General features: G+C 36.7%; 1 protein-coding gene across 2 annotated transcripts in view; it reads right to left on the bottom strand.

Annotated features, from left to right (window-relative positions):
• PRKCQ (protein kinase C theta) overlaps positions 1 to 23,155 on the bottom strand; it is a 135,279-nt gene that overhangs the window by 3,578 nt on the left and 108,546 nt on the right. The window contains exons 15-16 of one of the 2 annotated variants that reach the window (XM_044678354.1): positions 18,524 to 18,712; positions 1,776 to 1,904 (exon numbers count right to left, since the gene is read on the bottom strand). In XM_044678354.1, the coding sequence (XP_044534289.1) occupies positions 1,776 to 1,904; positions 18,524 to 18,712 (318 nt within the window). The remainder of the gene's footprint in view (positions 1 to 1,775; positions 1,905 to 18,523; positions 18,713 to 23,155) is intronic. The other variant, XM_044678355.1, reaches the window with a different exon arrangement.

Here is a 23,155-nt window from a genome sequence, read left to right as displayed (position 1 = left end):
CCTAGATTGTTTCTGTGTGAAGGCAAGGAAAGGAGAGGAGTGAGGTTGGTTTACCTAAGCTGAATGCTAGATCCTCAATGAGTGAATATCCTTTCCATGTTATGGCTGAGAAAATCTGTTGTTAACCCTTGAATGACCAACTAGTGCCACAAAATTGAAACTACTTGGGGATGGGTCTGAGTCAGAACTACTCCTTTTACCCACCAAATGCAGTTTTTATTGGAAAGCATATGCCATAGAGAATACAAAATGTCTTCAGTATGGAATGTCCCTCTCCACCTTTAATTTTCATTCTTTGCCTAAAGAACCTTGGCTAAAGTTGTGAAGCTGAGCTGAAGGTGAGAAGCAGCCTCTCAGCCCACTTCGTTTCTGGTAGGGACCACAAAGACACTATTCTTAGGTCTGTGTGCCATAGATCAGGGAGCCTAGAGAGAACTCTTAATACCACAACTTCCATTTTTTGTTGTTGTTGTTCAACACTGTAATGGGATAATGGAAAGGGTATTTGATCTGGACTAGGGGGACCCAAGTTCACATTCCAGTTCTGCCCTTTATTAGCTGAGTAACTTTTCAAAAGTTACTTTATCTCCCTAGGTCTTCCTGAGGGGACCAGGCTGGGTGACTCCCAAGGTCCTTTCTATCTTTAAATCTCAAATCCCAGGAACCTCTGCAGTGTTATTATACAGCAGCAGATCTATTGAAAGGTGACTTTCAAAGGTTAAACAAAAATCTTCCATGGTATTAGGGAATAGAAGAAAGTAAACAAATATTTATTAAGTGCCCTCTTGGTGCCAGGCACTGTGCTAAACCCTTTACAAATATTTTCTTATTTGATCGTCACAATACCACTGGGGGAGGGAAGAGGTACATGTAGCTGCTAGCACTATGCCCATACTATTACACTCAAGAAAACTGAGGCACACAGAGTTTAAGTGACTTGCCAAAGGTGACACACTAAGTGTATGAGATTGAATTTGAATCCAGGTCTTCCTGACTCCAGGCTCACTGTACCCCCTAACTACTCTAAGAAAACATAGTGGAACCCTCTTTATTTTGGTTGTTACCCCAAGTAAGCTATTTGAGGAGCTGAATGATGGCTGAATTTCCTAAAATCAGCCTGAGAATGTCAATTCCTAGTTCAAAAACTTCTTCTGTACACTGAAGATTTCAGAATGACCTGTATAAGAAGTCATCTTTTACCTTGAGATATATAATCAGATAAATAATATAACTTTTGACTGGCTACCACTGGGGCAAAGTTGGAAAGGGACTTCGTCTGATACCTTTAAGCATATATCCTTATACCATTTAGTCCTTCCCCCATAATAAAGTATCTTGTATGCCATGCTTAAAGACTTTATTCTTTACGACTGGATGTTAAGGTTGGTTTGTGTTTGAATAGAAAGTTAGCTAATGGTCCTCTTCCCTTGGAGGTGGCGTGGAATGAGCTGTTGTCATAGCAGTGGCTTTATGGTAGCCTGGGATCTGTCTCCCTGCACAGGACAGGGTCTGCTCCTTGTCCTAAATTGCCAGTGCCTCTCATGATGCTTACCTAACGTTTAGTTTGTGTTGTTTGCCTCAGGTTAAAAAAAATCCCAGTAATACCTGCTGCCATCTTGTTTCTGTCATCATTTTGGAACCCAGTAATGCTACCATGATCTGAAATTATGTTGGGATGGGGAAATTGGGGCATGATTTTAAAAGGGGCCTTGAAAGTTTTTATTAATCAAACCATAGGAGAATGGGGAAGTATAAAAGCACAATGAAGTCCTTACCACTTTTGGTTTGAATGGCGGCTCTATCTCCTTTCTTTCAAGATCCTCCCAGTTGATCTCCCTGAAGAAGGTATGTAGACGAATATCCCCCTTCACCCCAAGTCTTCGCTCAGGTTCTCTCACAAAAAGCTAGGAAATGGTAGAAAGAAAAGCATTTTATTTCTCATTTGGCAAGTGTTTTCCTCCTTGGTTCTAGTAACATCATGGCTTTACTGATCCTGATATATATGTGTGTGTGTATATATGTATTCATTTTTTAAAATTTAATTTAATTTTTAAAACCTGAGATATATTCAGAGCTTGGGAGGCCAATTCCAAAGTCGGAGATCTCTAGAGAGTCACTTCAGCCTTGACCATCATTTTACTCATCCTTACTAGGTCTTGGTTTGTTCTTAGAAAATAGAACACTTGATATTAATTTGGCAAACCCAACCATCATGAGAAAAGCAATAATGGATATTATCAAGCTCTTTAGAGTTAGAAAGTACAATTTATTTTGATTTAACAAATATTTGAAAGCCAATATGGCAGAGCAGATAGTAGAAAGCAAGTCTAAATCATGAAAGTCTGGGTTCAATTCTTGCCTCTGACACATACCCGGATGGACCTTTGGAAATCATTTATCTTCTCACCATTTCAGGCAATTCTCTAAGTCTGTAATTTGTAGAAGAGGTGTTAATCTGTATTAACAGAAGGAGTTTCCTCATTGGAAACATTCATTCATTACCAGTGAAATCACCAGTCCAGCCTCTCTACCAAAAAAAGTGCTCCAAACTGGACCTAAACAAAAAACATCTTCACAGATATTTTAAAATACTGTACTGTGAGCAAGGTTAGACAACAAGAGAGACAGGAAATTTCACTCTGTCATCCTTCCTGTCCCAGAGATCAGTAGGGAGATAGGACACATATTCAAATAACTCCACTATATATATAGAAGAAGATATGATAAGTGCTTAAGAGAGTTACAAAGTGTTGTAGGAGATCCAAGGAGGAAATAAGGGAAAGCTTCCTGGAGGTGATGACATTTGAGTTTGGCTTTAAAGGACTTATAAGAATTCTGTAGGGGTAAGTGGAGAGAGGAAGAACGACATTCTAAGCATAGGGAACAGCACAAAGGTATGAAAGTGTGCACATGTATGGGAGATGACCAAAGGTCCAGTTTGATCCAAGCTAAGAGTATCTGGAAGGGAATAGGATCCTAGACTCATAGGTTTAGAGTTAGAATTCATGAACCTTAGAATTTGTGTGAATAACCCTTCATTTTACATATAAGAAAATAGGAAATGACTTGCCCACGGCCATGCAGGTACTAAGGAGAAGAACTGTGATTTTAACTTGAATTTTGACTTCAAATACAGTGCTTTTTTGATTGTAAAATACAAATTTTCAACACGTATGATATAACGTTGCCTGCTAAGTGTGTCTACTTGAACTCACTGCTTAATTAAGGTCAACATGTCTAAACTGACCTTGTTACCTTTGTCCTCTGACTTTCTTATTTTTATTTTTTTTCTTCTATCTGTCCAAACTTACGATCTCTGACATCTTTCACTTATTCTTTTCTCTAGTCCCCCAATAGTTCTGTTCATTCTTTACAACTTTTCTTGTATTTGTTTCTTATTTTCCATTTTTACTGTCAATTTTCTTACTCTATTATCAAATCATGCTCAGAATATGTACTATCCTTATAACATTTAATTATTTCTTCTTAAAGGTAAACCTTTTTTTTTTTTTTATTCCATCCTCCATACCATTGATTTAAGGGATTACTTTAAAGATGTTTGGAAGGGAATTTGGGAGAGCTCAGGCAAATCCATATAGCTTGGCTCTCTTCTTCCTTCCATGCCATAAAAAATAATCTTAAAAAAAATAGCTTTTCTCATATAACTCTCCTGGTCAAAACCCTGTGGTCAAAAAATTCTGTGGCTAGAGAAGAGGTTCTTAAAATCTTTTTGTGTGTTACAGATATCCCTGCCCCTTCCCAATCAACATTTTGGTGAAGCCTATGGACCGCTTAATATCATACATGACAATAATTGCATTATATATGATTAATAAACATATTGGACAAATATTATACATATGTGCATGCAATAAATATATTTTACAGAACATAAAACCAATATATGTATGTTTCATGTATATTAGATTAATACACTACACATAACACATTAAGTTCATACATGCATATACAATAGATATATTACAACACAATATATTCATAGAATTTATAAAAATTATATACAATGTAGAAATTAATGTATGCATATAATATGTCATGAAACAATAAATTTATATAGTATGTATATATATTACAATATATTATGAAGATGGGATTAACTCTCCCCTATTCTTTAGATTTTAGCCACCAGGAATGTATACCTCCCCCCTTAATCCTTAAGTCTGTGGGGGGGAGGTCTATGACCTACATGTACTAGGGAGTGGGTCATAGACCTTCACCCCCCCACACTCACTAGCACACGTGGGTCATAGACTACCCTCCCTCCCCACTTAATCCTTAAGTGGGGGTGTATACATTCCTAGTGGCTAAAATCTAAAGAATAAATAGGGGAGAGTTAATCCCATCTTCACAATATTAAGTTCATATAATATGTACATATAATTGATAAATACATTAAATAAAATACATAGTATTGTAAACAAAACCAAGTATATTGACAATAGATATTGAAACATTAAAAAGAAGCTCACAGATCCCAGGTTTAGAATTTCCAGCCTAGAGAGTCAAGTACCAACTCCTGACAAGTTCAAGGACTTGTGCTGAAGTTCCAGCTCAGTGTGTGATTTTAAGCAACTAACTTAACCTTTTTGGGCTTCACTTTCCTCATCTGTAAAGTGGGGAAATTGGACTAGAAGACCTCTAAGGTCCCTTTCAGCTGTAAATCTCTGATCTTAATAGTCCTAACTTGCAGATCTGATCATATTACTGTCTTACTCAAAAACCTTCAGTGATTCCCTCTGGGATAAAATATAAACGCTTTTGCCTGATATTTAAAGGGTCTTGGATACTTACTAACTACAGGACTCTGGGCAAGTCACTTAACCCTGTTTGCCTCACTTTCCTCATCTGTAAAATAAGCTGGAGAAGGAAATGACCAACCACTCCAGTATCTCTACTGAGAAAACCCAAATTGGGACTGCAAAGAGTCAGACATGACTGAAATGAATGAACAGCAACAACAACAATTTGGTTCTGGTTTAACCTTTCTTGGCTTATTTCACAATATTCTCTTTCATGTGTTCAACATTCAAGACCAACTTAACAATTTATTGCTGTTCCCAGCTCCTTTCTCATGTTCTCCTCCCTCTGGGCATTCACATTAACCAGGGTTTCTTAAACTTGTTTCTATGATTTCAGAGGGTCTGTGAATGTAGGTGGGAATAATTACTTCTTTAATTCAATGTAATTTTTTGGATTTTATTTTATGCATTTAAAAACATTATTTTGACAAAGGTTCAATAGGATTCACTAGACTTGTCAGTTCAGGTCCAGAACAAAAAAGATTCAGAATCTTTGGCAAAGACCTTTCTGCATTCCTGGAACATACTCCCTCCAAAGTTTTTGCCTTTAAAATCCTTCTTTTTCTTCTTTCATTTATCTCTTTCCCTAGGTGAAAATTACCTTTCCTTCTTCAAATTTCTCCAGAGCAGTTCATCTTTTGTCATACTTCATTGCATATGTGGCATAGTTCCCTTATTAGATCAGAAGATTCTTTTTTTTAAAATTTTTTAGAAAAATTTTTTCTATGGTTACATGATTCATGCTCTTGCTCTCTCTCCCCACCCCCCATAGCCGATGCACACTTCCATTGGTTTCTTCATGTGTCATCGATCAAGACCTATTTCCATATTATTGATAATTGTTCTAGGGTGGTCATTAAGAGTCTACATCCGAATCGTGTCTGCATCAACCCATGTGTCCAAGTGGTTGCTTTTCTTCTGTGTTTCCACTCCTGCAGTTCTTCCTCTGAACGTGGGTATCGTTCTTTTCCATAAATCCCTCAGAATTGTCCTGGGGTCATTGCATTGCTGTGATTACAGAAAACTGTTACATTTGATTTTACCACAGTGTATCCGTCTTGGTGTACAATGTTCTGGTTCTGCTCCTTTCACTCTGCATCAATTCCTGGAGGTCTTTCCAGTTCACATGGAATTCCTCCAGTTTATTATTCCTTTGAGCACAATAGTATTCTATCACCAGCAGATATCACAATTTGTTTAGCCATTCCCCAATTGAAGGGCATACCCTTGTTTTGCAGTTTTTTTTTGCCATAACAAAGAGAGATCAGAAGATTCTTTTTTAAAAAATTTAAAAATTAAAAAAAAACCCTTACTTTCCATCTTGGAGTCAATACTGTGTATTGGCTCCAAGGCAGAAGAGTGGTAAGGGTAGGCAATGGGGGTTAAGTGACTTGCCCAGGGTCACACAGCTGGGAAGTGTCTGAGATCAGAGTTGAACCTAGGACCTCCCATCTCTGGGCCTGGCTCTCAATCCACGGAGCTACTCAGCTGCCCCCCAGAAGATTCTTGAGGGTGGGAATTGTTTCATTTGTGTCTTTGCATCCCCCGTGCCTTGCAACTTGTTGAATTGAATCAAGTTCTTTGCCAACTTGGATTTAAAAAAAAATTAAATCAACTCTTTCCCTTTTGTTAAATATAGGCATTATATGGATACAATGTGGCATTCTGAAAAATGTCCTCTTAGAGTTTTCTAAATGTTCTTTTGGTGTTCTTTCGTTAGCTAATTAGAGATGAAAATGGCTTTCAAAGTTGCTAAGGTCTTGCTTGTAAGATCGCCTATGTAAGAAATATAAGTCAAAGGTCCTTTTTAATAATCTCCCAGGGGCTACATATATTTTCCTTCTTTTCCCATCGATTCAATTTCCCCCAGTGTCAAAGCCAACATTGAAAAGGACAGAAAATAAATTTTAAAACCTCAGATTTAAATAAAACATGAATAAGATCTTGAGGAGGAATAAAGTCTAAACATTAGACCTAGAAAAATAACAGATATCCTGGGTGTGTCTGGGTTTGCTCTCTAACAGTCTTAAATCAGTTGGATTTTTTTTTAAATTTCTTAAAGTTATTCTCAATTATCTTTCTATTCCACTAGATGAACCTTTTGCCCCAGTCACATCAGTATATTCCCTGTATAGTATATGCCATACATTTTCTTCTCTCTGTATAGTATTCATTCCATTTTCCCCACTCAGGCTACCTCCCATTCCAAATCCTGTTCATTGTTTATGGTCCAAACTCCTATGTCTCTTCCCCGGATTATCTGAGCCTACAGTCATCTCTCCCTCATCTGAGCTGCTAAAATCCTTATTTGCTTCATTGTAGGCTACATTATACTGTTAGTTAACTTATTCAGTGCAACTCCACAACTATTTATGAAGCCCTTACTCTGGGGTAAATCATGGTGCTATAAACGAGGTTATAAGGATTAAAAAAAAAAAAAAAGAAATAGTTCCTACACTTAAGGAGTTTACATTTTATCAGATTAAAAAGAGCACAGATCCATGCATTTAAGAAGTGGGCATGCTTTAGATCACACTAGCTACAGGATACAAATGAGAAAAAATTCCCTCTCCATTTGTCCAATGCCCTTATCCTAGTTCTTCAATTAGACGGTCCCTGGGGGCAGGAACAAGATCTTATACCTCTTTGTTACCTTCAATACTTCTTTTTGCATAATTATTCTAAAGCAGTAGGAAAAAATGGGGCAGCTAGGTGATGCAGTGGATAGAGCACAGGGTCTGGAGTCAGGAAGATAAGTCTTCTAGAGTTCAAATCTGACTTCAGACATTAATTGTGTGACCCTGGGCAAGTCACTTAATTTGGTTTGCTTCAGTTTCTTCAACTATAAAATGAAGTGGAGAATGAAACAGCAAGCTACTCGAGTATTTTTTTTCCCCAAGAAAACCCCAAATTGGCTCAAAAATAGTTAGATAAAACTGAAAAACAACAATAACAAAGTAGGGAGGAAAATCTATAGAAATATTTGGTGATTGATTAGATTCACCATCTAATATTTTAGCTCTAATCTTTTGCTTTTAAGGTAGTTGGCCCAGTAGATAAGAGTGTCACATCTGGAGTCTGGAAGACCTGAGTTCAAATTTGATTCAGACACTTACTAGCTACTTCAATTTCCTCATCTACAAAATGGAGATGAGAAAATAGGCTGGTGGTAAAGCTCAGATGAAATATATTTTTTTAAACCCTTACCTTTTGTTTTTGAATTGGTACTAGGAATTGGTTCCAAGGCAAAAGAGTGGTAAGGGTTTAAAATTTTAGGATAAATAACTTGCCCAGGGTCACAGAACCAGGAAGGACCTGAGGCTGAATTTGAACCTAGGACCTCCTGTTTCCAAGCCCAATTCTCCATCCACTGAGCCACCTCGCTGCCCCTAAATGAGATAATATTTTAAAGCACTTTCAAAATCTTGAAGAATTATGTAAATACTCCATGTAATGATGATGCTGTAAATACTTATTTTCTCCTTTATCTTTCTTAGTTTTTTTCCCCCCCTTCTATTTTTCTTTTCTCCTATTAGAAGTCAGTTCACTTAGCTATCTTGGTGATATTATTACCAGTTGAAACCTGATTATAGGCATCCTCCCCACCCCTTGTATAGGTGTGGGGCCAGTAACAGGTCAAGAGACTGGATGGAGAAAACAGCTTTCTGTTGCCAACAGGGCGGGACCTTCTAGATTCAGAACTGGTGAGTTGTTTCAGAAAGGTCTGATGGCATTCATGATGACCCTGAGATCTAGCTGGAAACGAAGAAGTTAGGACTTTTCTTTCCAACCCTTTGGAGAAGCTGAGGAACAAGCTATAGTAATTCAATTCAGCAAGAGGAGGCAATTACATAGAATCTGACTATATCAGAAACAATGAAGAGGATGTAGAGTAGAAAATGTAGGAATTCTGTTCTCTCTCCTTTAGCTCTCTGTGACTATAGTTGTTTGCATGTTGTCTCTTCCATTAGATTGTAAACTCCTTAAGAACAGGGGTGGTTTTAATTATTTAATTTTCTAAATATCTCTTGGTATTCCCTCTGCTTAGCACAGTGCCTGGCACATTGTAGGTGCTTAAAAAATGCTGTTGACTTTATAGGGGGTAGAGGAGTACTTGGATGCAGATGCTCCTTTTTTCTCCCTTGGTTTTGTACCAGAAGTCAGGTGAAAGTAGCTTTATTTCCTGTTGGGCAAAGTAGCTGAAGCACCAGGAAAGCTAATTTTATTTGTTGTCATATAGTATAGATTTGTTATAATTTTAGGTTGGATCTGCCTCTCCTTACTTGATCTGTAATTCACCTATTACTTAGGGTCTTTGAAAGTTTCTTGGGACACCAAGGGGTTATTTAAGCCCATGGTCACACAGCTAGTTTAGGCGGGACTCGAACCTATACCTCTATGACTCCAAGACCAGTCCTCTATCTACTGTGTCATAATCCTCTTTATTTTGAGAGTTTCCCTGAAGAATTATATCCTTAATTTTTAGATGCAAAAGATTTGCTTGTTTAAATTGAACCAGAAATTTCCTTGCTTTCTTGTTGTGAGCAAATCTTTCTCTTTCAGATAGCTATCTTTTTTTTAATCATTTATTTAAAAAAATTCCCAACTGAAGATTCAGTTCCCATCCTCTTTCAAACCCACTGTAATATTCTATTTCTCACTTTTTCAAAGGTCTTGACAGTTACTTGATGGAGAAAAGAGTCAATGATATTCAGAAAGCCCCTCCTACTACAGTGTTGGTAACACCACAGTCTTCCTTTTATATTTCTTCCACCTTCTTACTTGAGGATTTTTCCTGACTTCCAAATAACATGGTATTTTTGGGTTACTTTTTTTTGGTAATATTGATATAATGTAGAGAATATAGGCCTTGGAAGAGAGGGATACTGTAGGTTTATTACTGACTCCATATTTGGGAATGATCTGTTCTTAGGGAGCCTCTTCCGCTGGGAAATTTACTAAATAATCTAAACTATTTCCCCCTTCTCTGAATCCCTCTATTCATTCCTTCATTTCTACTGGCTTCTGAATTTAGATCTGGAAAGCTCTATGTTTAAAAAGTACCTTGACTTAATTTTTAAACCTAGTCCAATTTAACAAATTCAAAACTAGGTCCATAGCTCATTGTAAATCTTCATTCAAATTCCTCTAAGAGCAGCTAATGTGAATCAGTGGGCAAAAATTATTGGAATCTAGTTTTAAGTTGTCTTGAAAATAAGAAGCATGATTTTTGCCTTTAGTAGGCTTATGTTCCAAAAAAGAGAGGCACCTCCCGATTCTTCCCCCCAGCCCATCCAATCTCTATCTTATTGGAATAGGGTGATGAGGCTGACTTTAAAAAAAAACAAAACCATAAACCTATCCATTTATTTATTTAATTAATTTAGAGTATTTTTCTATGGTTACAGGATTTATATTCTTTCCCTCCCCTTCTTCCTCCCCCCTCCTATAGCCAATGAGCAATTCAATTGGGTTTTACATGTATCATTGATCAAGACCTATTTCCATATTATTAATATTTGCACTAGGGTGATTGTTTAGTCTATATTCCCTATCATATCCTCAATGAACAATGTGATCAAGGAAATTTTTTTTCTTTTGTGTTTACCCCCACAGTTCTTTCTCTGAATGTGGATAGTGTTCTTTCTCCTAAGTCCCTCAGAATTGTCCTGGATTATTGCACATTGTGCCACAGTGTATCTGTCTCTGTGTATAATGTTCTCCTGGTTCTGCTCTTGTCACTCTGCGTCAATTCTTGGAGGTCATTCCAGTTCACATGGAATTCCTCCAGTTCATTATTCTTTTTAGCACAATCACCAACAAATACCACAGTTTGTTCAGCCATCCCCTAATCAATAGACATTCCCTCATTTTCCAATTTTTTTTTTGCCACAACAAAGAGCATGGCTATAAATAATTTTTGTACAAGTCTTTTTCTTTATTATCTCTTTGTGGGTATAAAACAAGCGGTACTATGGCTGGATCAAAAGGCAGATAGTCTTTTAAAGCCCTTTGGGCATAGTTCCAAATTGCCATCCAGAATGGTTGGATCAATTCACAACTCCACCAGCAGTGCATTAATGTCCCGATTTTGCCACATCTTCTCCAACATTTATTACTTTCCTTTACTGTCATATTAGCCAGTCTGCTAGGTATGAGGTTGTAATGAGGCAGACTCTTGATTGGTATGCCACAGACTGATGTAAACCAGGGCTTGAACCTTCAGGCTTGGTCTCTATGATGCTTCATGTCTGTTTTGTTCCTCTGGGAGCCATTAGTCTCCCTTTGCTATCCAAATTTTTCTTTCTGAGATGGGAAGGAGTGTGGATGGTTAGGTACCCCTCTTGAGTATCTCTCCCTCTTAAGAATTTTTAAGAATCTTCTTTCAGGCAACATACTTTATTCTTTTCTCATACATTCTTCATCTCTCCTTTTTTTTCCCTTTTAATTTTTTTCCCCTTTTTGATCCTTATAAGATGTTTTGCTAGTGACTCAAGAACAAATGTGAATTATATGGTCATAGGATTCAGAACTGGTAGGGTCCTGGTTCAGTTCCATTTTATAGAGGTGTACAGAACTCTTGGTTAAAAAAAGTTTTTATTTAACAATATAGATAAGCACCCATTCTTCAGCTTATGGTCTTAGAGAATTGTCATAGGGGTTTATATGGGATCACACTGGATGTATAGAGACAAATTTTGAAGCCTTGTTTTCCTGACTGATCAACTTTCTGTCCATTATACACACTGCTTCTTTCATTCCCTAAGTTTTAAAAGGCACCTTTCTCATTATCCCTGTGAGGAAAGACAATTGAACTATTATCTCCATTTAAAAGACTGGAAAACTGAGGCTTGGGTAGATAAAGCTTGGTATTGTGCCGAGACATGAATCCACGTCTCTTGCTTCCAAATTCATTGTGCTCTCCCTGTATATGACATAGCTTTTCAACATGTTGAATTCATACTCAGAATCCATTCTACAGAATGAAAAACTATCTTGTGAGTTGAATATATTTATTCCTGGATTTCTTTATCTTCTAGGGAAAATAAAAATAAAATTTATAAGCAGGGGGGGCACTCTGAGACTGATTTCTGTGTCCAATCTTCTTTCTAGTTCCACACAGCAGAGTAAATTGCTGCCTGCCCTATAGCAAATCAGAGTGCCCTGGGGTCCTGGATTTGGCAGGAGACTTCACTCGTGGGTTGGAATCAGCAGATCTGGGGCAGGGCGCTGCACTGAAGAAATAAATTCTCATGAAGAAAGACTTGCTTTTGTCCATAAAGGCTGTCAAGAAGGGTGGTTTACATTTATAGGAAATAGTAGGCCTCTTACATAAACAGCCAGCATGCAGTTTGGGTTTTGTTAAATTTATCTGGCTGTCCAGGGGGGAATCGGTTCAAGGCTATTGAGGTCTGCCACCAATGCTCAGCACTTGTCAGCCGGTGACATATAAGTGCCTGAGGATTTTCTCCTCCATCGTTCACCCCTTCCTGGGAATATCTCTTTTATAAGAGACTTTTTTTTTCTTTTTGAAAAAGATGTTTCTGTAAAAAGATGTTTTAGATTTCCATCATCTCCCAAACAAACAGACAGGACACTATATATTGAGTAAGCAGGGAAGACAAAGGAGTTTATTCTACGTAATTAATGGGAGAATGATGTCCCAGATGTTATTCTTGGGGGAAATACAATCTTCCTTGATGCATAAGAGTTCACTCAAACACTCAATGGATTTGTGATCTCATTGATTTGGAGGTTCAAGGCAATAATGCAAATCACAATCCATCTAAGGCTGCCCTGACCCGTCTTCCATGGAATCTCATAACTGTGCCACAGAATTTCTACCTAATGTGCCTTCTTCACTCTCTTTTGAGATTGAGAGGAGGATACTAGTGAGGTATTTAGGCTGCCTCATGGTCATCCATCACAGCCATTGAATGATAATAATAATAATAATATTAACAGTAGCTAAGTGCCTTGCATTTATGATCTCATCAAATCTTTATAACAACCTTGAGCGATAGTGTAATTACTATTCTCATTTTATAAATGAGGAAATGGGCAGTGGAGGTTAAGAGACTTATCCAGGCTAGTAAGTGTCTGAGGCCAAATTTGAACTTGGGTCTTTCTGACTCTTGGGCTTAAGGGGTGAAGTGGATAGATAGAGCATCAGGCCTGGAGTCAGGAAGACTTGAGTTCAAATCTAGCTCCAGACACTAATTGTGTGACCCTAGGCAAGTCACTTAACCCTGTTTGCCTCAGTTTCCTCATCTGTCAAACGAGCTGGAGAAGGAAATGGCAAACCACTGCAGCTAGACATGACTGAAAATGGCTGAACAACAATAACTTCCACATTCCAGGCTTGACTCCTAGCTGTCCATTTGCATTATACTATGTTAATTAATGCTTTGTGAATGCTGAAGGTTGTAGAATTCTGGCATGAAATCTACACAATATTTCCTTTAGGGAAAATTCAGTTTTATTCAGAATTTCTAGAAGCCTCAGCATTAGGGAGATTTTACATTATTAGGTATTACATTTCCTATAGGATACAGGGAATTGGGAATAATATAATTTTAAAGAATGAATATTAAATAAAACCAGTAGATCTGGGTTTGGATCCTTTTGTGTGACCCTGGGCATGTCACTGAGCCTTGTTTTGTAAATATATAAAATGGAGATAATACATGTATTATCTAGCTCACTGAGTGGTAAGGAAAAGGATTTTTATACATTTAAGTGCATACCTATGAAGGTCACAATAAAAATTATACATATATGAATTCCAATATAATTATATATAAATAATAATATATAACATGCTAGTATACCTAATATAATTATACATAGTATTTTAAAGTTATTATTAGAAGGGGTCTTGGACATCATTTATTGAAAAGTGAGAGTATTGAATACTCTCACTTTACAGATGAGAAAACTGAGGTCCAGAGGTATGAAAGAACTTGCCCAAGATTATACAGCTAATACATGACTGAATTGGGATTCAAATGCATCTCTCTCTTTTTTTTTAACCCTTAACTTCTGTGTATTGGCTCCTTGGTGGAAGAGTAGTAAGGGTGGGCAATGGGAGTCAAGTGACTTGCCCAGGGTCACACAGCTGGGAAGTGTCTGAGGCTGGATTTGAACCTAGGACCTCCCATCTCTAGGCCTGACTCTCGATCCACTGAGCTATCCAGCTGCCCCCTGCATCTCTTTTTTTAAAAATTGTTTTTATTGAAATCTTTTGTTTTTTATATTTGCCTCATTTCGGAATGTATCCTTGCCGTCCTACCCAGTAAATTCATCCAAATTCATTTGATGAAGGCAAAAACTGAGGTACAAAGATAAGAGATTAATAGTTTAATGCCACATAGCAAGTGAAAGGCAGAGGTAGAATCAGAAGCTAAGCTTATGGGCCAATACAATGATCCATAATAGTATACAGTGAATCATGATAACCCAGGATTGGAACAATATGTCCCAACTATACCTAGAGAAATGTGAATTTTTTTTTTAATGAAACCCTTACCTTCTGTCTTAGAGAATCAATACTGTGTATTGGTTCCAAGGCAGAAGAGCAGTAAGGGCAAGGCGATGGGAATTAAATGACTTTCCTTGAGTCCCATAGCCAGGAAGTTTCTGAGATCAGATATGAACCTAGGAACTCCTGGTTCTAGGCTGGCTCTCTATCCACTGAGCCACCCGGCTGTCCCCAAAAGGTCATGAAATCATTATGAGCCAGAGTAAAATTTAATGAAAACAAACTTCTCACCTTGAATTTCATGCTTTTTTATCAATTAATATCCTGTTTTAACAACCAATTTAGTTTATTCCTTTTAACAGATGCTCCATTCTAGTCCTTTTCTGTACTCTTCAGATTTCATTCCAGTTTTTCTACCACTGGACATGACATAATTATGACCTGAACTAAACTCTTTCCTACCTTTTGCAAACGATTTCTTTTCCTTTTAAAAATCCTACTCAAAATTCACTTCTTTGTGACGTGATGATTGATTAATTCCACCTGAGCTACTCACAACCCTTCAGCACATTTTGAGAGTTCTCATGGTCCGTTGGGTATGTTTATCTTGTCTTTTCAATCGTATGTTGAATTTCCCATTACTGAAGGTCTTCCAAAGGCTCACTGACCACTTGTCAGGAGTTTATAGAGAGGACTTTTCTTCAGGCACAGAGTAGACAAGGTAGTCTTTGAGTTCTCAAAGGATCATAGATCTCACACTGGTGAGACCTAAAGCTAAGTCCAATTTCCTCATTTTATGGACAAGGCAACTGAGACCTAGGGATGTTAAGTGACTTGTCTTTAGGCATAGAGGTAGCATTCATCAGAACTGGGAACTGAATTCATGTTCTTTGACTTGGCGGCCACTGATTTTTCCATTGAGCCATGCTATTCCTCCATGTTTTCTGTTTAGTTATGGAACTATACTCTTAGATGTGGAAGGAACTTTGGAGTTATCTAATCCCAGCCCCTTATCTTACAAATGATGAGACAGACCCAGCTATGTTCCCACAGATATCCAGCTAATTTGTGGCAGAAATGGGATTAAAATCTAGGTTTTCCTAATACTATCCCAGAATTCTCCATAGCCATTGAGACATCACAGTAGGATATCATGAAGGATGTGGTAGAATTATTTAGTTCAATTCTCTCCTCTCTCTCTTTTTTTTTTTTAGAAGAGGAGAAAACTAGGTACTAAAGATGTCAAGTTAATCATCTAAGGTCATATAGAGAAGGTACTAATGATGGAATTGGGACAAGATCTAAATTTCTCCTGATACCCAGTCCTGTGCTCTTTTTTGCTTGGGAACACATGGATTTTAGGGAAAACAAACTCTATCTCTCCATGTTTTCTAAGTTCACTTAAAACCAATTTGTCACAATGTAGGAAAAGGGGGATTGTTCTTAGCTTGTCTTTCTAGACTTAATTTCATCTTCTAAAGCGATTGGGATATGGATTTCCTGCTTAGAGTTCATCGAATCATAGATCAGGAGCCTTAAGAGACCTCAGAGACCTCCTGTGTCTTATTCATTTTATAGGCTATTCATTTTATAGGCCTCTTTTCATTTGCTGGTGCCCAGGCCTCATACTGTGGTAGCTCTTTCTTACCATTACCAGGGGAACCATGTAGAAGACAGTGCTGAAAATAGGGCTTGGATTAAGGTCTATGTCTATATATTTTAATGCAAAAAGAAAAAAAAGAAAGAAAGAAAAAAAAGGAGTATGCACCTTTCACATTCTGGTAGCTTATTTTATATGACTGACATTTTTATGGGTTAGGTTAATAACAATAACAATTCATTATCATATAGTTTTTACAGCTAAAAAACTTTACATTATCTGATTGAATCTTCACAACAATTCTATGGGTTGGATATTGCTAGTATTATAAAGATCATTTTATAGAGGAAGAAACTGAGACTTGGAGAGATTACATTATGTTAATCTAAGACAGATTCAGGTCTTCTGACTGAAAAATGTTTCTCTCTCTCTCTCTCTCTCTCTCTCTCTCTTTGAATTTTGGTTTAAAAAAGGCTAGGTGGCTCAATGGATAGAGAGCCAGGTCTAGAGATGGGAGATTCTGGGATTAAATAAATACCCTTAGTGTCTGTCTTAGAATCTATAGTATCAGTTTCAAGTCAGAAAAGCAGTAAGGGCTAGACAATTGGGGTTAAGTGACTTGTTTAGGGTCACATAGCTAGGGAGTGTCTGACATTGGATTTGAATTCCCATCTTCTTGATTCCATTTTGCCACCTAACTACTAATCCTCCTCCTCCATCTTCCTCCACTGTGCTAAATGTTGGGTCAGAGATATGTCTTGAATCAAGCTCCAAATCCAGTGAGCTTTTGTTTACTGTTGCCCAAAATTTACAACCAAGAGAATTGGACTCTTTGCTCCCTGGTTTCATTAAGCTCAATCTGGGTCTTCTGTAGAAAAGAGTCCAGGATTCCTCAAATCCAGTGTCTTGACATCCCAAAGAGAGATAGAGACCCACAAGTTTTGAGTTGTGTTTCGCATATTGGAAACAATGCTGATATCATTTAATTTCCAATATTTTTCTGTAAGAAAACAGTATTTTCTTTTACTCTTGGAGAAAAATATCATTCAGGCTGGTACTATTTTTATTGCAAATTTTATTGCAAATTTGCAAATTCAATTCAGATTGTTAGTAAGTGTGAGACACTATGCAAAGAGTAAGAAATCAGGTTAGAACTAAAATCAAGTCACAGTTTTACTAATGAAGGACTTTATCTATTTTTATTTCCAGGTTAAAAAAGGCTCAGGCAGCCAGTTAATAATATTTATTAAGCCCTTACTAGTTGTCAGGCACTGTGCTAAGAGCTGGGGATGCAATGGAAGACCAGAAACATGGTACACTAGCCCTTGCCCCCACACTCCAATCCCTCCAATGACCTTACATTCTAACAAAGAGATAATATGCAAATGACTCCATACATACAGGGTCTATTTTGTTGTAAATAAAAGGAAAACCAGACGGTGGTGTACCTGGAAAGGTTTCCTGGAGAAGGTTTTGAGTTGAGTTGCCAAGGAAACTTGGTGGCAGAGGTGAGAAGAGAGCATTCCAGACATAGGGGAGAGCCAGTACATGGGACAAGGTGTGCCTGACCTGCCCCTCCAGCCACATATGTGGCTACTTTGTCTAATCTTTCCTTTGCCTCTAACATACTCTACCATTAAACAAAATCATATTTAAGTAAATATTGTATCCTCTTTATTTAACTGTAATTTGTTTGAGGGAAGGGACTGTGCCATTTTTCATCTAGTATAATATATAGTATTATCTAGTATAATATCTCATGTCATACTTTATGTAGCTATATAGTATAATATGATTACCTAGTATAATATATAGCATAAGTATCTCATGTAATACTTAGCACACAGGAGGTACTTAAGAGTTTTTTGGATTTAAAAAATAAAGGTAACTTTCTAACTTATTGCAATTGAATTTTCTGTTTTAGTCAATAATCATTAAGTGCCTACTATATGCCAAGCAATGAGGATACAAAAAGAGCCAAAAGACCATTCCTATCCTCAAGGAACTTACAGTTTAATGTAGTAGATGACATGCAGATAAATACATAAGAAGAAGCTCTATATAGGATAAATAGGAAATAATTAAAAAGAAAGGTCTTGGAACGTAGCTCCTCTGTGCAAAACCCAATTCAAAACTTGTCCAGGATGTTTACAACTTAGAACTAACTTCTACTTCCTGTAGAAGGTGAGAGTTTAGTTGGATCTTTAAGCCAGAGAATCCAATAGGAAGAGATATGGAGGAAGAACATGTTATAATGAAAGGATCAACAGTGAACAAAAACCTTATCTAATCTATGGTGTTCATATGTATCTTCTCATTTTCTTGAAATTTTTACAAGCTGTCATTCCAAGAATAGAATGTGACTACCCAAGATAATATAATAAAATGAAGAGATGATAAATGTATGCTAATTATCAGTTCTAATTGTAAAAGAATTAACCCATTGATATGGCCACACTAGCAATGAATACAATTTCTCTAATAAAGGGATTTATGTTTATTCATTAGACAAAAAAGATGTTCTATTACTAGTCTTGTTTAATAAAAACCTGTGTACAAAGGAAAAAAATGAACATAGAAAATTCTCAAGGCTTTCTTCTTTTGCCTTGATGGATGTCTTACCTTTACTAAAATATCCTTGGCATCCTTCTGAAGCCAGTTTGGGTATAAGGGGTTGTCCATTCGGATAGAGTGGAAGAGCTCTTCTTCATCTTGGCCATGGAAAGGTGACTGACCAATTAGCATTTCATAGAGGAGAACACCAAAGGACCACCAGTCCACGGAAGTGTTGTATTTCTGACCCAGCAGTATCTGTAGGACCACAGGGAATAGTCATGATTGAGATTACCGAAATTTAGAGTGAACAGGAAATGAGTGATCACCTAGTACAATCTTCTACTCAACACATGGATTCTTTCTGTAATATTCCTGAAGTAGGCGACCTCTTTTTGAACATTTGATTGCTAGGGAGCTCACTATCTATGGAGGCAGCTCATTTAACTTTTGGATAGCTCTAACACTTAAATTTTTTCTTTATATTAAGATAAAAATCTGCTTCCACGTCATATACAACCATTTGCCTAATTTTGTTTTCTGAAATCTCAGAGGATAAAGCCAACAATTCCTCTTTCACATGAAGGTTTTCAATTAGTTGAAGAAAACTTTGCATTATGTCTTCTATGTTCAATTGTTCTTTAGAAGACATGCTCTCTTGTCTCACTACTCTATCTTGATTTTCTTTCACTGAATATAATCTAGCTGGTTAATATTTACTTAAATCATAGTACTCAGAACCGAACTTGTCATTCTATCAGTTGTATCTGATTCTTCATGACCCATGGGCTCTAGCAATCTAGCCCTACTCTTTCAAAGTCTAAGTTCATGTTCATTGTTTCCATGATACTCTATCCATTTCATCTTCTGTTGTTCCTTTCTCCTTTTGTTTTTAATCGTTCCCAACACCAGGATCCTTTTCAATGAATCATGCCCTCTCATTATGTAGTCAAAGTATTAATGAATAATTAAATATATTTAAAAGAATTTTATATGTAAAGTATATAATAAATATATTCTAAATAATTATTTTAGAAATAATTAAATATATATTAAATATAAATAAATTGAAATGAAGCTTTATTTGGAAATGACCCTCCAGTGATAGATTGAAAGTACTAACTGATTTGATCTCCTTGCCATCCAAGGGACTCTCAAAAATTTTCTCTAGCACCACAATTCAAAAGTATCACAGCATTCCAAATGTAGTCTATTGATTGCCTCCCTTGTACATATTTTAGTTAATACAAGGTATAGCATGAAGGAATGGAAAGAGTATTTGATTTGAAAATCAGAAGACATAGATTTCATCGTCACTTTTCATTTCTATTTCCTACATGACAATAGGCAAACTAATTAACCCAGTTTAGTCTTGGTTTCCTTATTTATAAAATAGGTTGACAATAATCATCTTGGAGTTCGTAAGTCTTAGGGATAAACTACATAAAGGCAAGCTATTATTACTAGTGATAATAAGAACAAAAACTCTAAGACTCAATTAACATTTTGAATGTTAAATGGCTGAATCATACTTTTTGACTGCTATTAAGCTCAGTTCACTAGGCAGATAGGTGGCACAGCAGATAGAATGCTTGATCTGGAGTCAGGAAGATCTGAGTTCAAATAAAAACTTAGACATGTTCTAGCAGTGTGACCCTGGGCAAGACATTTAACTTCTGTCTATCCATGGTGGTTGTGAAGACAAAACAAACTAATATTTGTAAAATGCTTTGCAAACCTTGAAGAGTTATAGAATACTAGCTACATAAAACTCCCAAGTCTTTGGGAATGTAGGGGCAAGATATATTTAGATAATACATTGTATACTATTTTCTTGGACTGATGCTACCATAAACTCTGAGAAACTGAAATTATGGGGCCTATAAATAACAAGGAGAGATGCTTTTCAACTGACCTTGAACAAAACAAATAACTTTTGTTGTTCAGTTGTGTATGACTCCTCGTGACCCCATTTGAGTCATTTTTTGTTGTTGTTTTTTTGGCAGAGATATTGGAGTGATTTGCCATTTCCTTTCTCAGCTCATTTTATAGATGAAGAACTGAGGTATACAAGATTAAGTGACTTGCCCAGAGTTAAAAAACTAGTGTGTCTCAGACCAGATTTGAACTAAGGAAGATGATTTTTCATGACTTCAAGCTTTGAATGCTATTCACTGTGCCACAAACAAATAAGATACCTCAGTTTTCCTACCCTTTTTTTTTTCTAAACCCATATCTTCCATCTTGGAATCAGTACTAAGTATTGGTCCCAAGGCAGAAGAGCAGTAAAGACTAGGCATCTGGGGTTAAGTGACTTGCCCAGGTGATGGTAGGAGAAATAGTGGAAGTTTAGACTGGAATGGCAAATTGCAAGTTGACAGACTTCATTCTATGGGCAATGGGATACAGTTGGGAGGTGTTTTCTTTTTTTTTGTTTGTTTGTCTTTTTGACCAAGGAACTGATGTTAGCGGGTATGCATTTGGAAGAAAGCAGCATATAGGACAAAATTGATAGAGGAGCAGAAATGGGGAAAGTAATTGGAAAATTATTTTTGTAGACCATATGAGGGATGATAAAACCTGAACTAGAGATGATGGGAATGGAAAGGGGTGAAAAAATGTTGGGGGTAAGGAGTAAAGATGATTCAAATTTGTCTCTGGGTGACTTAGAGAATTTGAGAGAAATATGAGAAGTCAGAAGGAGCTTCTTTTGGGGTGGGGAGACAAGATGAGTCTTGTTTTGAACATATGGAGTTTGAAGTATCAGTAGATTGAGCATACAGGTGGAGATTTCCATTCCTAACCCACCACTGGATACTAGAAATTAAGTGATAGGCATAGATTTTGAAGTAATTTTCTTGTAGGTACTAGTTTAAAAAGTTAGGGAATGAATGAAAATCACAAAAGGGAAAAAATATGTAGAAAGAGCAGAGACGTTGACCAGTGATAGAACCTTGGGAGAAGACCTTTGTTTAAGAGTTGGCAAGAGAAAGTGTCTGTGGAATCTGAGAAACAGTAATCATCCAGAAATGCAGAAGGAAAACCAAGACTGTCAAGGAAATCAAGGGTATGATGTCTATGGTCTACAGGGTCAAATAGTGCAATGAATTTAAAGAGGATAAGGATTTTGATAAGGCCACTAGATTTAGTGATTTAGAGGTTCCAGTAACAATGGTGGCGAATGTGAGATGCACAGAGTATTAAGGAGTAGTGAAATGGATGGTGAAGTGAGTTACTTCAGTGAGTTACTATCATTTCAGGAAGTCTGGCAGTGAGAGCTAGAAGGAATCCTGGTGTTCATCTAATCCTGCTAGCATTTATTATATGCTTACTATGTGCAAGATACTGAGGGTGCAGATAGAGAAATAAATATAGTGCCTGATTTCTTTGAACTTGTTCTGGATGACCATATATCATCTAGTGTAGTGGTCTCAAAGGGTTGTTCAGTTACTCCCAGATTCCCTGAGAATCATTCAGAGGGTCTGTGAGGTCAAAATCATTTTTATAATAATACTAAGATATTTAAATTTCTAATATAGTTTCTATCTATCCATCTATCCATCTATCTATCTATCTATCTATCTATCTATCTATCTATCTATCTATCTATCTATCTATCTATCTATCCATCCATCCATCCATCCATCCATCCAATCATCTATCCATTTATCTATCTCCAATATAAACAAGGTTTTTGGGAGGCTATTTGATAATTTTTTTTTTTTTTTTTTTAGTATAAAGGAGTCTTGAGACCAAACAGTTTGAGAACTTCTGTTCTAGTCCAATCTCATTTTCAGAGGAAAAGACAAATTTAGGCCAAGAGCTCAGTGGGGTTGTAAGATTAAGGTATTTATTTATTTATTTATTTTAGCAAACAGAAGATTTATGTCCACTTGAATGACAAAGGAAGAGAAATTGAAGTTTTAAGAGAGGGAGGGAATAATTGATGTTATAAAGTTAAAAAGAGGCACTTTTGGGACCCTTGGGTGAAGAGGAAAATGTAGTGAATGAGTAAGGAAACAGAAATTTTGTGATGAGGGTTAAGGAGCTTTGATGATACCTATATAAATATACATATATATATATATATTACTAACAACAATAATAGTAGTGGTAACGAGTACATAGTATTTTAAGGTTTGCAAAGCACTGTATAGGCATTATATCATGTGATCTTCATAACAACCCTGTAAGGTAGATATTTTACTCCCATTTTATAGAGAGAAAATTGAGACCAAGAGAGATGTTAAGTGACGCCTCAGGGTAACACAAAACTAGTAAGTGTCTGAGGTTGGGTTTGAACTTAGGTCTTCCTAACTCAAAGTCCAACAACCTTAAACATTATGGCTAACTAGCAGGCAAGATCATGTGCCGAGAGTGGGTTGTTGACTGGAATGGAAATTTATAAGAGTTAAGGCGGCATATAGAACCAGGAAAAGAGAGAGAGTCTAGAGGTGCCCATTATTTAGAGAACTGGTCTGGGGCACTTCTTACCCCTTTGCTGCACATCTATAGTTAGAAATGGTTTTAGAGGCATTGATTTCTATATGCTAAGATGCATGGAGAGTGGATTTCCAGTCTTAGTAAACTGAAGCTGATGAGCTGATCTGAGCTGATTTAACAATTTCTTAAAAGCTAAAACTTCTCATTTTTTATACAGCAGATGTGGAACTTTGTTTAAATAAAAAAGGTTTAAAATTT

The sequence above is a fragment of the Gracilinanus agilis genome, chromosome 5 (assembly GCF_016433145.1).
Source record: "Gracilinanus agilis isolate LMUSP501 chromosome 5, AgileGrace, whole genome shotgun sequence".
NCBI lineage: Eukaryota > Metazoa > Chordata > Mammalia > Didelphimorphia > Didelphidae > Gracilinanus > Gracilinanus agilis.
The sequence above is the reverse complement of the archived record's forward strand: the minus strand, read 5'-3'. Positions and strand labels throughout refer to the sequence as shown.